This window comes from Microcaecilia unicolor, chromosome 7 (genome assembly GCF_901765095.1).
Source record: "Microcaecilia unicolor chromosome 7, aMicUni1.1, whole genome shotgun sequence".
Lineage (NCBI taxonomy): Eukaryota > Metazoa > Chordata > Amphibia > Gymnophiona > Siphonopidae > Microcaecilia > Microcaecilia unicolor.
Genome location: NC_044037.1, coordinates 229,508,354 through 229,522,611, shown reverse-complemented (window position 1 = coordinate 229,522,611; position 14,258 = coordinate 229,508,354). Strand labels below are relative to the sequence as shown.

At 45.9% G+C, this 14,258-nt stretch overlaps 1 protein-coding gene across 1 annotated transcript in view; it reads left to right on the top strand.

The window, feature by feature from the left end:
- Window positions 1-14,258, top strand: part of MYO3B (myosin IIIB) — a 634,284-nt gene that overhangs the window by 45,639 nt on the left and 574,387 nt on the right. The window contains 2 exon segments of the mRNA XM_030210853.1: window positions 1,221-1,325; window positions 1,594-1,693. Coding sequence (XP_030066713.1) covers window positions 1,221-1,325; window positions 1,594-1,693 — 205 coding nt within the window.

The following is a 14,258-nucleotide window of genomic DNA, read 5'->3' as shown; positions in this document are numbered from 1 at the left end:
AGGGAGGGTCATGCAAGTCAAAGGGGAGGGTTGGGGGGTCGTCCTGGAACTCGAAGGGGAGGGGGGAAGGAGGGGATCCTGGAACTCAAAGGGGAGGGGATCCTGGAACTCAAAGGGGAGGGGAGGGGGGTCCTGGAACTCAAAGGGGAGGGGGGCCTGGAACTTTGGAGGGCACACAGAGAGAGAGAGAGGTAGGGAGGGAGCCTGGAACTCAGAGGGGAAAGAGAGGGGGTGTGGAACTTGAACGAGAATGGGGGGCATGGAACTCGGAGGGGAGGGAGAGGATCCTGGAACTTGAAGGGGAGGGGAGAGGATCCTGGAACTCGAAGGGGAGGGGGGCCTGGAACTTCGGAGGGCACACAGAGAGGTAGGGAGGGGGCCTGGAACTCAGAGGGGAAAGAGATGGAGGGAGGGGGGCCCTGGATATGGGTGGATGGAGAAGAGGCCAGGAGAGAATGCAAAGCTGATGCACATGTAGGGGGGGAGGGCAAGGGACAGAGGAGAATTGCTGCACCACGATGGATGGAGGGGGCAGGGGAGAGATGCTGCACATGGATGGATGAAGGGGGCAGGACACAGAGGACGTTTGCTGCATATGGATGAATGCAGGGGAGCGAGCATAATTGCTGCACACGGGACACACACTACACTCTCTCACTCACACAGACAGACACACATTCTGTCTCTCTCTCAATCACACACACACTCTCTCTCTCTGACACACTCTTTCTCTCTCACACATACTCTCTCTCTGACACACTCTTTCTCTCTCACACATACTCTCTCCTAACAGTTCCCTTAAAAACATAATTATCATTAGACAACCTTGCTAGCGCCAGTTTCATTTCTTTCAGAAACGGGCTTGTGTTACTAGTATAAAATAAATAGCAGCTTTCTGAAATCACTATATGACACATGCAGGGGATTTACACAGTTCAAAACCACTATTTACAGGTGGGGATGCTTCTAAAACAAGGACCAAAATCCAGTATTTAATTATTGTAATGTCATTTGTTATCTCAATATCAACATGGCTATGTTCTATAACAGCTTGCAATATGCAAAATAATATATAAAACATAGTAGTTGGAAATGTAATAGGTTTTGGGATCCTTATTATGTTGCATCCTGCTACTATAGAAATCTACTAGGGAAACAAGCTGGTGAGTAAAAGATGATTGTGTCCTGTTTTTTTTCTTTTTCTCTCCCTCTTTGTACAGCTGTGTAATGGAGGATCTGTCACTGATCTGGTCAGAAGCTTGCTGAAATGTGGCCAACGGTTCGAGGAAGCTCTAATCTCATACATCCTCTATGGGGCTCTCTTGGTAGGAGAACTCATTACGTTTAGTATTGACAGTAGAGGGTGCAATTTACCCATCTAACCCACCTCCTGCTTCTAGCAATATCTTGTTAACTTTGACAATAACATGCCGGTTATTGTGGCAGCAGGGGGCGTACTACACACGTGAGACAGTTGACAGCTGTTTCCGTAGCACAAAATCCAGATTGTCTTGATTAGCCTCTCTAATGATAGGGTGCTTATTTTTGAATAAGGGTGTAAATAGTTTCTTTCTTTCACCTTTTGGCTTGCAGGGCCTTCAGCATTTGCACAATAACAGAATCATTCATCGTGACGTCAAGGGGAACAACATCCTTTTGACAACAGAAGGAGGAGTCAAGCTTGTTGACTTTGGTAATGAGCGCTTGCCATTTATTGCCTTCATGTGCGCATTCTAGCCAAAGGCATCAATTTAATGTCTGCTCAGAAGGCAGAGGCATTTCTGGAACACCACAGGCTTAGTGATTTTTTTCCAGCAGGATGCGAGGGATAGTTTGATTTTAACAGATGGAGTACCCTAGGAGTTTGTTTCAGATAATCTATTTTAGATTCATGGCAAAAAAAAATACATCTTTCAAAAACTTTTGAAAAAAAAGAAAACAGCAAAAAAAGGGGTTGCTAATTTACAAAGTCTATTGCGTTCTGCTAATTCTGTCCCATCTCAGGGGCATTTGTCTCTCATTTTCTGTCCTTTGCATATGAAAAGGGAACAGTCTTTTGGCTCAAATGACTACAATAGCCTGAAGCACATTTCTTCCTTTCCAGCAGAAGGTAAAATGGTCCTGTGGGTCCAAACACTAGCAGATTCATTTAATTTGTGATTATTGCTGTAATGTAATCTGGACTGAATTGAAAGCATAAACACAGGGAATATACAGCTGAACATACTAATAGATCAGCGATGTATGTTTATTTTTCAGATGCATTCATATTCAAAACGTGACTCAGATCTTTGAACAGATTATCGTGGATAACACTAGACATGATAAATACTTTACAAGGGCAATTCTGTAAGAGAGGTGCTAACATTAAGCTTCAAGAAGGCAGTTCTAGAATGGGGTTCTTGCATTAATGTGCACATTTTCCCTCGGATTCTATAAATGGTGCCCAAAATTGAATGTGATCCTGACATCTGCAAACAAATAAATTAGTTAATGAGCTGTTAATCAATAATTGGCTATTAACAACCAATTATTGACATTAATTTGCTCTAATTTGGATTTGCACACTGATCTATGTCAGGGCCGCTGAGAGGGGGGGCAGGGGGGGCAATATTCCCCGGGCCTGGGCCTCCAAGGGGGGCCCGGTGCCGGGGTCAGTCCGCTGGCACTTATACATCCTGCTACCAGCACATCTTCTAAGAAGACGTCTTCTATTGCAGGAAGGACTGTAGAAGACAGGGGAGCTAGACTGAATCCTGAGATTTTGTTGATAACTTCTTGTTCATCTACAGATTATAGGGTGTATTTCTCCCCTCTAGGGTATACAGAATGAGTTGTATTTTGTACCCCTGGACATTTTAACAGGGTAAATTAGGATTCCTTGGGGTAGTAGAAATCGGCTATTGTTGGGGTTGGAAGGGTAGAGAGGGTGGTGGTGAGGAGGGTTGTTATAGCTGCTCACTGTTATTATTGTTTTTTATTTGTAATTTATACACAATAGTTGCACAGCATATTGTTCCTTTTTATACTTTAATAAAAAGATTTAAATATAAAATCATAATTGTTTGAGGCTTCTGGAGATGAGGACAGAGCCTATGGGGACAGGGCGGGGACGGAGACAGAACCTGTGGGGATGGAGACAGAACCCGCGGGGACAGGGACAAACTTTGTCCCCATGTCAGTCTCTACATAGAAGTCGTCATTACTGCCTGATGCTGAGGTCTAGACCAACACTGAGGTGCAGATGATCAAAAGCCCCGCACTGTTCCAAACAGTGCTTTAAAATTAGCACCAGAACAGCACGGGGCAATAACACCCCTTTCCTTAGCGTCCTGGTCTCATCTGCCTGCCTCCACGGCTCCGGGTCCCCTTCATTCAAAGCGGCAGTCGCAGATCGCGCCTCTTCTGGCCTTCCCTCCCTGTGTCCCTCCCTCTTTGAATGAAGGGGGCCCAGAGCCGTGGAGGCAGGCAGGTGAGTCCGCAGACTGCAGCGGCGGGTGGAGCGGCGGGGGTGGGGGGGGGGGTGGGGGGTGGAGGCAGGGTGGCCTTGCCCCTGACCCAGCCTAGTCTCTCGGCGGCCCTGATCTATGTAGGATTCTATAAAGATCCACACCCAGATCCTCTGACATTCAACCCAAAAGGAGGCATGGCTATGGGGCAGGCATGGGCACAACATCCCTCTTGGGCTCCCTCCCAATCAAATTCACTCTTGCACCACCCCAGCCAGACTCCCTCAACCAAAAGGGTCCCCCTAATGGCTGACCCCACCCACACATATCCCCTTCCTCAACCCCCCCAGGCCTCACTGGCTCTTACCTACTGTAAATCCCTTGTGTCTAGTGGTGCGAGCAGGACTGATCTCCAGTCATTTCCCCTTGCCAGTGCATTCTTCCAAAATGGCATTGATAACCCTGAGAGGTAGCCTTGTGGTACTGATGCAAAGGGTTATGTTTCATTATATAACCCCTAACTGTAGTACAGTGAGACTACTGCTAGGAGGAGTCACGACACTGCTTTCGAAGAAGGTGCCAGTGAGGGCAGGAGTGACTGAGGATTCCTCATGCTCATACCACTAGACACCAGGGACTCACAGTAACGTAGGCCCGGTGGGGCCTTAGGGAAGGATTATTGCCGGGGGGGGGGGGGTCATTTAGGAGAGGGGCATAGTGGGAGGGTTGACCACAGGGGGGTCTTTGGGTTGGGGAGTCTGGTTGGAGTAGCACAAAGTGGAGAGCTTGAGTTGGGGGGGGGGGGGGTGCTTCACCCATTGTTTTTGATGGCAGGTATCAGCCCCTTAAGAGATGGCCCAGAAGCATCAGGTTGCAACTTGACAACCCAGTGCTGTTGGGTAGTACAATAAGGATGCTTGCAAGGTGGCTCCCAACCAGCATTATTCTTTTGCCACAGGAGTCCGCACCCTGCAATACTGAGATACTGCAAGTTGGTGATTCCTGTGATAAAACAAGGAGTGGTAACAGCCCATCTTTTACCACACCTTGAAAACTTCCTCTCTTCGTATGCTTACTATGCTATATTTATTTACAAGGGATTGTAAGTAAGTAATATTGGAATAAGTCTCCACAGGCAGTCACAAATAAAAGCCAAATAAACAAAATTCTAGGTAATTGCATTTCACCGGACTTACTACATTCATGGCTAGCTTTCAAGAGCTGTGTTCTCTTCCCCACATATTGAGCTGGCCATGATTCCTGAATGCACAAGACTAGTATTTTTTTCTGAGAATTGTAAAGATCTTTTCTTTCTTTTACATTCTTTTGGTTTACAACCTTTTACAGCTTTGTAAGCTGCATGACAAATCTATATCCCCCTCTCCTGTGTTTTACTGCAAAGCATGCTCTTTTGTGTCTGGTTTCTAAGTCCTGGTCTGTTGTACTTCAGCTGAGCCACCATATTGATTTTGCAATTGTTTGGTGTTAGACATTTATAACTATTTAAAATGTGGCCTGAGCAGCTTGAGATTTTAAAGAGATGTTTATGAGATCAGGATGGGGGGATTTGTGGTCAACAAGGGGGTGCTGCCATAACTAAAGGGGCACATTCAATTCCTGGAAAGTATATACCGGTATGTATAAAATAAGTCAGGGCATAAAGGATATTGAAACAGATAAGAAATGAAGATGGGACTAAGATATATCCTCTTCGTATTTTAGTTACAGCTAAGTTTTAACTCTAGGAGGTTTTTTCTTTTTTTTTCTAAGGAGTAGAAAGAAAGTGAGGACAGGATTGGAAAACGATGACAGCACTAAAACCTGCACGACTGAGTGAATGCAATGAGAAGCAGAAAGGAAGGTGGAATGAGCTTTTATAGCTGATATGCTTTCACAAAAGTAAGAATTATCTTCCAGCTGGCAGCTGCACATCTGTGTACATTGGACTTGGCCCTCGTTTTGCTATTCTCGGTGCAGTCTATTATAGGATCAGGCTACTCTTGTCCTTCAGACACACAAACAGGTCTGGTTTCTAGGCTACCTAGGATGAATCTTCACTTACATTGGTTCAGAGAACTTAACCTGTAAAGCAGATCTATTTATGGATCAAATATTTGTTTATTTAATTAAAAAATTGCTAATCCATTCCATCTGCAATCCTCGGTGGCTCACAATATAACATACATAAAAGATATAAATATAAAAACTTAAATAAATTCAATAAAATGCAAACTAAAAATTAAAACATCTTTCTAACAGCAGGCAATATTTGAAGGCTCTCTGAAATAAAACAGTTTTTAAGTGTATTTTATTTATTTATTTGGATTTTGCTCACACCTTTTTCAGTAGTAGCTCAAAGTGAGTTACATTGAGATAAGCTGGGTATTTCTCTGTCCCTGGAGGGCTCACAATCTAATGTTGTACCTTAAGCAATGGAGGGCTAAGGGGCCTTTTTACTAAGGCGTACTGAAAAATGGCCTGTGCTACTGTAGACGCGTGTTTTGGGCACATGCAGAATTAGTTTTCAGTTCACCTGTAAAAAATACCTTTTCAAATTTTTGCTGAAAATGGATGTGCGGCAAAATGAAAATTGCCATGTGTCCATTTTGGCTCTGAGACCTTACCGCCAGCCATTGACCTAGCGGTAAGGTCTCGTGCGGTAACCGGGCGGTAATGGTCTACTTGTGTAAAATGCCAATTACTGCCCGCGTGCCAGAAAATAAAAATATTTTCCGGTGCGCATAGCGGACACTTGTCAAAAATGAAATTACTGCAAGGGCCAGGCGGTAGCCGGGTGGCAACTCAAAACTGACGCGCGTTGGGTGCACATAGCCACCTACGTGGCTTAGTAAAAGGGCCTCTAAATGACTTGCCCAAGATCACAAGGAGCAATGTTTTCTGAACATTTCCAAATTCCTCATAGGTCTTAATGGGGAAGGTAGAGAATTCCAAAGTTTAGATCCATCTAGCCCACTTCTCCTCCGGGAGTGTTCCACAGATGGCTCAAGATGCATGTGTGGCTTTTTAGTTTCATCCATGTAACTCTTTTCGATTAAAGAAATGTTTCAAATGACACAGAAGAAAACAGAATTAATATTTATAGTTGAAGGGTAAAAAAAGATTGCTTCTTTCTTATAACTTTGAACGATGTAGACTAACAATTACAGAGCCAGTGCGAGGGAATTAGGTGCCCTAGATGAATCTTCAGTCTTACACCCCCTCAAATTTACTTCAAGACCCCTAAGCACCCCCTGAGATTTCAATAAACTCAATAATCCTCTTTCTATAACCTGTACAAGAATCTCACTTACTGATTCTTTGAAAATTCTGGGAACCTTCCTAGATGATAAATTGACCTTTCAATCTCATATTTCATTTGTTGTGAGGAAATGCCTTTTTAATCTTCATGGTATTGACCCTTCATCTCTATCCTCCCATGTTTCAAACCTCCTCTCGACTGTGGCACCATCCACGTCTGTCAACGAGGCTGTTTCTTCTTACAACAATATTCTATCATCTGCCTTAGACACTCTTGCACCTTTGATGACCCGCCCTATAAGGCGTACAAAACCCCAACCTTGGCTGACTTCTAATATCCGCTACCTACGTTCCTGTACCCGCTCCGCCGAACGCCTCTGGCGGAAATCTCGGGCCCTTGCTGATTTCTTACACTTTAAGTTCATGCTGACCTCCTTCCAATCTGCTCTTTTACGCACCAAACAGGATTATTATATCCAACTGACTAACTCTCTTGGCTCGACTTCTCTTCACCACATTGAACTCTCTCCTCAAGGTGCCCCCTCCCCCAACTCCCCCTTCATTATCTCCTCAGACCCTTGCTGAATTCTTTCACGACAAGGTTCAAAAGATAAACCTTGCATTCTCTACCTCGCCACCTCTCCCTCCACTAGTCCGTTCCCCTCTCTCTCCTTCCCCTCATTCCCTTTCCTCCTTTCCTGAAGTTACTATTGAGGAAACCACACTTCTCCTTTCTTCCTCAAAATGTACCACCTGTTCCTCTGATCCCATTCCCACCCACCTTCTTATTGCCATCTCTCCTGCTCTTATTCCTTTTATCTGTCACATTCTCAACCTCTCACTTTCCACTGCGACTGTCCCTGCTGCCTTTAAACATGCTGTGGTCACACCTCTCCTTAAGAAGCCTTCACTCGACCCTACTTGTCCCTCTAATTACCGACCCATCTCCCTCCTTCCATTTATCTCCAAATTACTTGAGCGTGCTGTTCACCGCCGCTGCCTTGATTTTCTCTCCTCACATGCTATTCTTGACCCACTACAATCTGGTTTTCGCCCTCTCCACTCAACTGAAACTGTGCTTACTAAAGTCTCCAATGACCTATTATTACTGGCTAAATCCAGAGGTCAATATTCCATCCTCATTTTTCTTGATCTTTCCGCTGCTTTTGACACTGTCGATCACAGCATACTTCTCGATACCCTGTCCTCACTTGGATTCCAGGGCTCTGTCCTTTCCTGGTTCTCTTCCTACCTCTCCCTCCGCACCTTTAGTGTTCACTCTGGTGGATCCTCTTCTACTTCTATCCCTCTGCCTGTCGGCGTACCTCAGGGTTCTGAACTAGGTCCCCTCCTCTTTTCTATCTACACTTCTTCCCTTGGTTCATTAATCTCATCCCATGGCTTTTCCTACCATCTCTATGCTGATGACTCCCTAATCTACCTTTCTACCCCTGATATCTCACCTTGCATCCAAACCAAAGTTTCAGCGTGCTTGTCTGACATTGCTGTCTGGATGTCTCAACGCCACCTGAAATTAGACATGACCAAAACCGAGTTTCTCATATTTCCCCCCAAACCCACCTCCCTACTCCCCCCGTTTTCTATTTCTGTTGATGGCTCTCTCATTCTCCCTGTCTCCTCAGCTCGAAACCTTGGGGTCATCTTTGACTCTTCTCTCTCCTTCTCTGCTCATATCCAGCAGATTGCCAAGACCTGTCGTTTCTTTCTTTACAACATCCATAAAATCCGCCCCTTTCTTTCTGAGCACGCTACCAAAACCCTCATCCATACTCTTGTCACCTCTCGCTTAGACTACTGCAATCTGCTTCTTGCTGGCCTCCCACTTAGTCACCTCTCCCCTCTCCAGTCGGTTCAAAACTCTGCTGCCCGTCTCGTCTTCTGCCAGGGTCGCTTTACTCATACTACCCCTCTCCTCAAGTCGCTTCACTGGCTCCCTATCCGTTTTTGCATCCTGTTCAAGCTTCTTCTACTAACCTATAAATGTACTCATTCTGCTGCTCCCCAGTATCTCTCCACACTCGTCCTTCCCTACACCCCTTCCCGTGCACTCCGCTCCATGGATAAATCCTTCTTATCTGTTCCCTTCTCCACTACTGCCAACTCCAGACTTCGCGCCTTTTGTCTCGCTGCACCCTACGCCTGGAATAAACTTCCTGAGCCCCTACGTCTTGCCCCATCCTTGGCCACCTTTAAATCTAGACTGAAAGCCCACCTCTTTAACATTGCTTTTGACTCGTAACCACTTGTAACCACTCGCCTCCACCTACTCTCCTCTCCTCCTTCCTGTACACATTAATTGATTTGATTTGCTTACTTTATTTTTGTCTATTAGATTGTAAGCTCTTTGAGCAGGGACTGTCTTTCGTCTATGTTTGTGCAGCGCTGCGTACGCCTTGTAGTGCTATAGAAATGCTAAATAGTAGTAGTAGTACTAGTAAACTGAAAATAGTTCAATCAGTCCGACCCCTCATTGACCAGTAATCACTTCACATTCTACTCCATGGACTTGTGATAATCTAGCTTATTGCAATGCACTTTTCCAAGGCTTTCAGGTAATAGATACGAAGTTACTTCAAATAATTCAGAAGAAAGGAGAAGTGTAGTTTCCTCAATAGTAACTTCAGGAAAGGAGGAAAGGGAATGAGGGGAAGGAGAGAGAGGGGAACGGACTAGTGGAGGGAGAGGTGGTGAGGTAGAGAAAGCAAGGTTTATCTTTTGAACCTTGTCGTGAAAGAATTCAGCAAGGGTCTGAGGAGATAATGAAGGGGGAGTTGGGGGAGGGGGCACCTTGAGGAGAGAGTTCAATGTGGTGAAGAGAAGTCGAGCCAAGATAGTTAGTCAGTTGGATATAATAATCCTGTTTGGCACGTAAAAGAGCAGATTGGAAGGAGGTCAGCATGAACTTAAAGTGTAAGAAATCAGCAAGGGCCCGAGATTTCCGCCAGAGGCATTCGGCGGAGCGGGTACAGGAACGTAGGTAGCGGATATTAGAAGTCAGCCAAGGTTGGGGTTTTGTACGCCTTACAGGGTGGGTCATCAAAGGTGCAAGAGTGTCTAAGGCAGAGGATAGAGTATTGTTGTAAGAAGAAACAGCCTCGTTGACAGACGTGGATGGTGCCACAGTCGAGAGGAGGTTTGAAACATGGGAGGATAGAGATGAAGGGTCAATATCGTGAAGATTCCTAGATAAATTAGATAAGATAGGATGGGACTGGGAGGGAGGAGATTTAAGTGTGAAAGTTATAAGATGGTGATCAGAGGAGGGAAGATCAGAGGCAAGGAAACTAGAGGGTGAACAGTTGGAGGAGAAGATGAGATCAAGACAGTGACCATTTTGATGAGTGGGGGAGGTGGAGCATAGTTGGAGATTAAAGGAGGACGTTAAAGCGAGTAACTTGGAAATATAAGAGTTGGAAGGATCATTAGCAGGAATATTAAAGTCACCAAGGATGAGAGAGGGGGAGGAAGGATCATGGAAGAAGGCAAGCCAGGCGTCAAAGTTACTGAGAAAGGATGAAAGGGACTTATCAGGGGGATGATAAATGACCGCTATTCGAAGAGGCAGAGGAGAGAAAAGGCGGATAGAGTGGACTTCAAAGGAGGAAAAACAGTGAGATTGAGGTGGAAGAAGGGGTTTGAAATCTGGAGGAGGGAGAGAGAAGTACTCCAACACCGCCCCCACAGCCAGCAGGGCGAGGAGTATGTGAAAATAGATAACCGCCATGGCACAGGGCTGCGACTGAAGCAGAGTCATCAGGGCAGAGCCAGGTTTCTGTTATGGCGAGCAGATGGAGGTGACGCGAGATAAAGAGGTCCTGGATATAGGCGAGTTTGTTACAGATAGAGTGGGCATTCCATAGGGCGCAAGAGAAGGGCAGAGAAGAGGAGGGGAGTAGAGAAATAGAGATGAGGTTAGAGAGGTCGCGGTGAGATCTGTAGAGTTGGGATAATAGTTGGTGAGGGGGCCAGGATTGGGATTGATGTCACCGGCTGAGAGTAAGAGAAGGAGTAAAAGAGAGCGGAGAAGAGTAGGAGAGGTGTGGCCACGAAGGCATCGAAGGTGGGAGGTATTTAGGTGGAATGGGGAAGGCAAAATGGACGGAAGAAAGAGGCGGAGATTAAAAGCCAAGAGGGAGGAAGAGGGTAGGAGAGAAGGTGAGGTGATGAAGTCGATGGATGGGCAGTGAGTTCCTGTAGCGGAGAGAGGTAGGGGGTGAGGGAAAAGATTAGGAAGGGACAGGGCTAGGAAGAGAATGTGAATAGGGGCCATAAATGACTGAGGTACTTTAGCAACTGGGAAGAAGATTAGATGTAAAGAGAAAAATGGCACCTAGAGCGGAGGCCCTGAGTGGATCAGAGTGGACCTGGGTGTCACCCCGGAGAAGGCTGTAAGGATATGCAGATGAGCTGCAAGTCCTCCACAGCACCTGAAAGGCAGCCGGTGGTAGAGCTGGGCACCTCTCAGCTGAGGAAAGGCTTACCAGGGGTTAGGCCGAAGCCAGCATTCCGCCCCCTGAGGGTCGCCTGATCCAATTAGTGTCGATAATTGCTTGTTATGGCCATTTATCAGCATTGATTAGCTTGTTAAGCAATAAAGTTGCATGCACAAATCGGCGATGTGCTCTGATTTGTAAATGCAACTTTAGTTGCCATTTATAGGATCCGGGGGAAATGAGAACATTTTTCTAAAGCTATTTAGCTGGGTAAATGAGCTATTTGGAAATTCCCACTCTATTTGTATGTAAAAGTATGGACTGATGGATCTTTTGAGCTTGTGTGACTGCCAGGACTTTTCCTTTGCTTTGACTGCAGTTGTTCTTTTCCCCCTTCTCAAGGCTGCTACCCTTGGTGATTGCTTAGTCTTGCTTAATGGTTGAGCCTGCCCTGAGCACTTAGCATTTTTGCATCTTGGAAAATTAAGATACCCACTTTGATTTTCTTAATCCTATTAATATCATGCAAATGAATTGTAATGTACTGTATCTTTGTTCAGCATTCAGAGCCAGCATTCTGCTTTCCTGAATAAGAAACTTCAGCTTCATTTGCAATGAAGGGCATTTTAGAAAGGATGTGCAGAGGGGAATTCCAATGTCCAAGTCAGGACATGTGGAATTCTCACAATATTTTACAAGAGGCTCTGTAAATGTAAAACCTCTTGTAAAATAGGAGCAGGGCTGCATGTCCCAGCCCCTCCACGTCCAAAGGGCAATTTTAGAAAGTTGCACATGGGGGACAAATCGTACTTTCCCTCCCCACATAGATGTGGGAACAACTTTCTAAAATCAATCTCAGTATCGGCATGCTCCCTTCTATCACAGCCCTACTCCAATGCATGCCTCCCCACCTTTCCTCGACACCATCCAACAGTCCTCCCACCATCACCTGACCCTCACTAGGCACCCATCCCAACCTCCTCCCCATTATCACCTGAACCCTGACAGGCACCCATCCCACCCCCCTACTATCACCTGACTCTGACAGCCATCACCATGCTAACCTCCCTGAAGGACCCTATGTGTAGGCATGAGCCCTACATGTGGGTGCCTCCTCCAGAGATCTCCCCCCAGACCGCAGGACCTCAAAAACAGATGTTGGACTGTAAGGCCCAGTGCAGTCCCTGGGCTTATCAGGGTCCATGGTGGGTAGTGGGGTGGGAGTAATACCCACTTGCTGCTGCTTTGTGACTGCCTGAATACAATATGGCCACTAAGGGGTTAGACTTCCATATATAGGCAAAAATTCCATATAGGTTGCTAAAGAAGGGGGGGCTTAGTAGTCCTGATAACTAGCATCTTAAAACTCTATAACCATATTATTATTTAGATTCTTCTTCAATTGAATGGTACAGCTGTGTTTTTGTTTTGGTTTGGGCCAAAAATGACAATGTGTTTTTGGTGAAAGCCAAAAATGTGTGCTTTTGTCCCATTTGTCTTCCTCCCTTCCCAGAACAAGAGTTACCCCTCCAACTGTCCTGAGTGTCTCAGCCCTCACTTTTAGGCCCCCCTGGGCCTATCTTACAACCCTGATTGTATAGGGGTTGTAATTTGGGCAGTAGCAATCCCTAGTTACTCCTGCCTATTCCGGCTGTCCTCTGAAAATGGCTACTGTAACAACTGTTCCCTTTAAGCTGAATGGGATCCTCCAACTCCATCGCTTCCAGTGGGGGTGGGGTGGGGGTCGTGCTTCAAAATTGTGTTTTCAATCACTAAGGACAGGCAGGTTCCCTGGAATCAGTATCCATCACTATTTAAAAAGTAATAATGAAACAGCACCTCTCACTGGCAGAATTGTAGGTGGAGGACTCCCGCTCAGGTTAGAGGGAACAGTGGCTGTAACTGGCACATTGCTCCAGGGGTGTGCTGGTACATTTTTAACAACAGGCTCTTTCTCGAACGTAGCCAGCACTGCAGTTGGAAGGACCAGGGGTGGGGGGGGGGGGGGGGGGGAGGGGAAGCAAACACTTGCCTCTCTCTCCTCCCTCCCTTTGTGCGGGCACGCTAGGCATACCTTTGCTGGCAACCAATAAATGGACTGCCACCACTCCCAACGTCTTGCTCTGAGCAGCATGCTGGAACTTCTCTCACATGCTCGAGAAGTCCCAGCCTGCTGCCCAGAGCTAGAAACAAGGAGCGGGGAGCAGCAGTAGTCTGTTTACTTGGCTGGCAGGGCTCAGCGTCCCCACCAGCAAAGTAAAAGAGAATTCAGCAGGGGGCCCAAGCACCCACATTTTGAGAGCCAGTTGTTAAAGTAGCCATGGAGGGCCCTACTTTAACAACCGGCTCCCAAAATTCTTAAAAACTTAACAACCGGCTCTTGCGAGCCTGTGAGAGCCTGCTCCAGCACACCACTGCATTGCTCCTTCCTTGACTACATCACTAGACCATCAGGGATTGTAAGTTAGTCTTGGGGGGGAAGCTCTTTATATATATATATATATATATATATATATATATATATATATATATATATATATTTTGTACTGTGATTGCAAGTAATGCAGTTATGATCTTGCACAGTAGTTTATATGGTCAGTGGCGTACCAAGGGGGGGCGTTGGGGGCGGTCCGCCCCGGGTGCACGCCGCTGGGGGGTGCCGCGGCGCGCGCCTGTCGGCTGCAAGTTCGAATCGCTACACTAAATTCTCTCGTTCGCTGCAGCTCCTTCCCTCTGCCCCGGAACAGGTTACTTCCTTTAAGGTTTACTTCATTTAAAAGAATGCTGATCACTATAGGCCAAATAGTGGCTGGCTTATTTTTAAAAATGTATATTAATTCAACAAACCCAATGCGGCCACATTTCACCTAAATTGAATGCATCATTGGTTATATCTTAAATGTTAACAAATCTCATAAATTATTCTTATGCCAAAAGAGATAGAATAGCTTCTCCAAAACCAGAATGACTGCTGGGGCACCAACCTGTTGTTTGGATTTCCCTTGATGGTTGAGAACAACACTCAAAGGAGCCAACAAGAAATCCTCAATTTAGGCAAAATGTTGCTTAAGGGGTTTGGAAATATTTAACTGTGGGT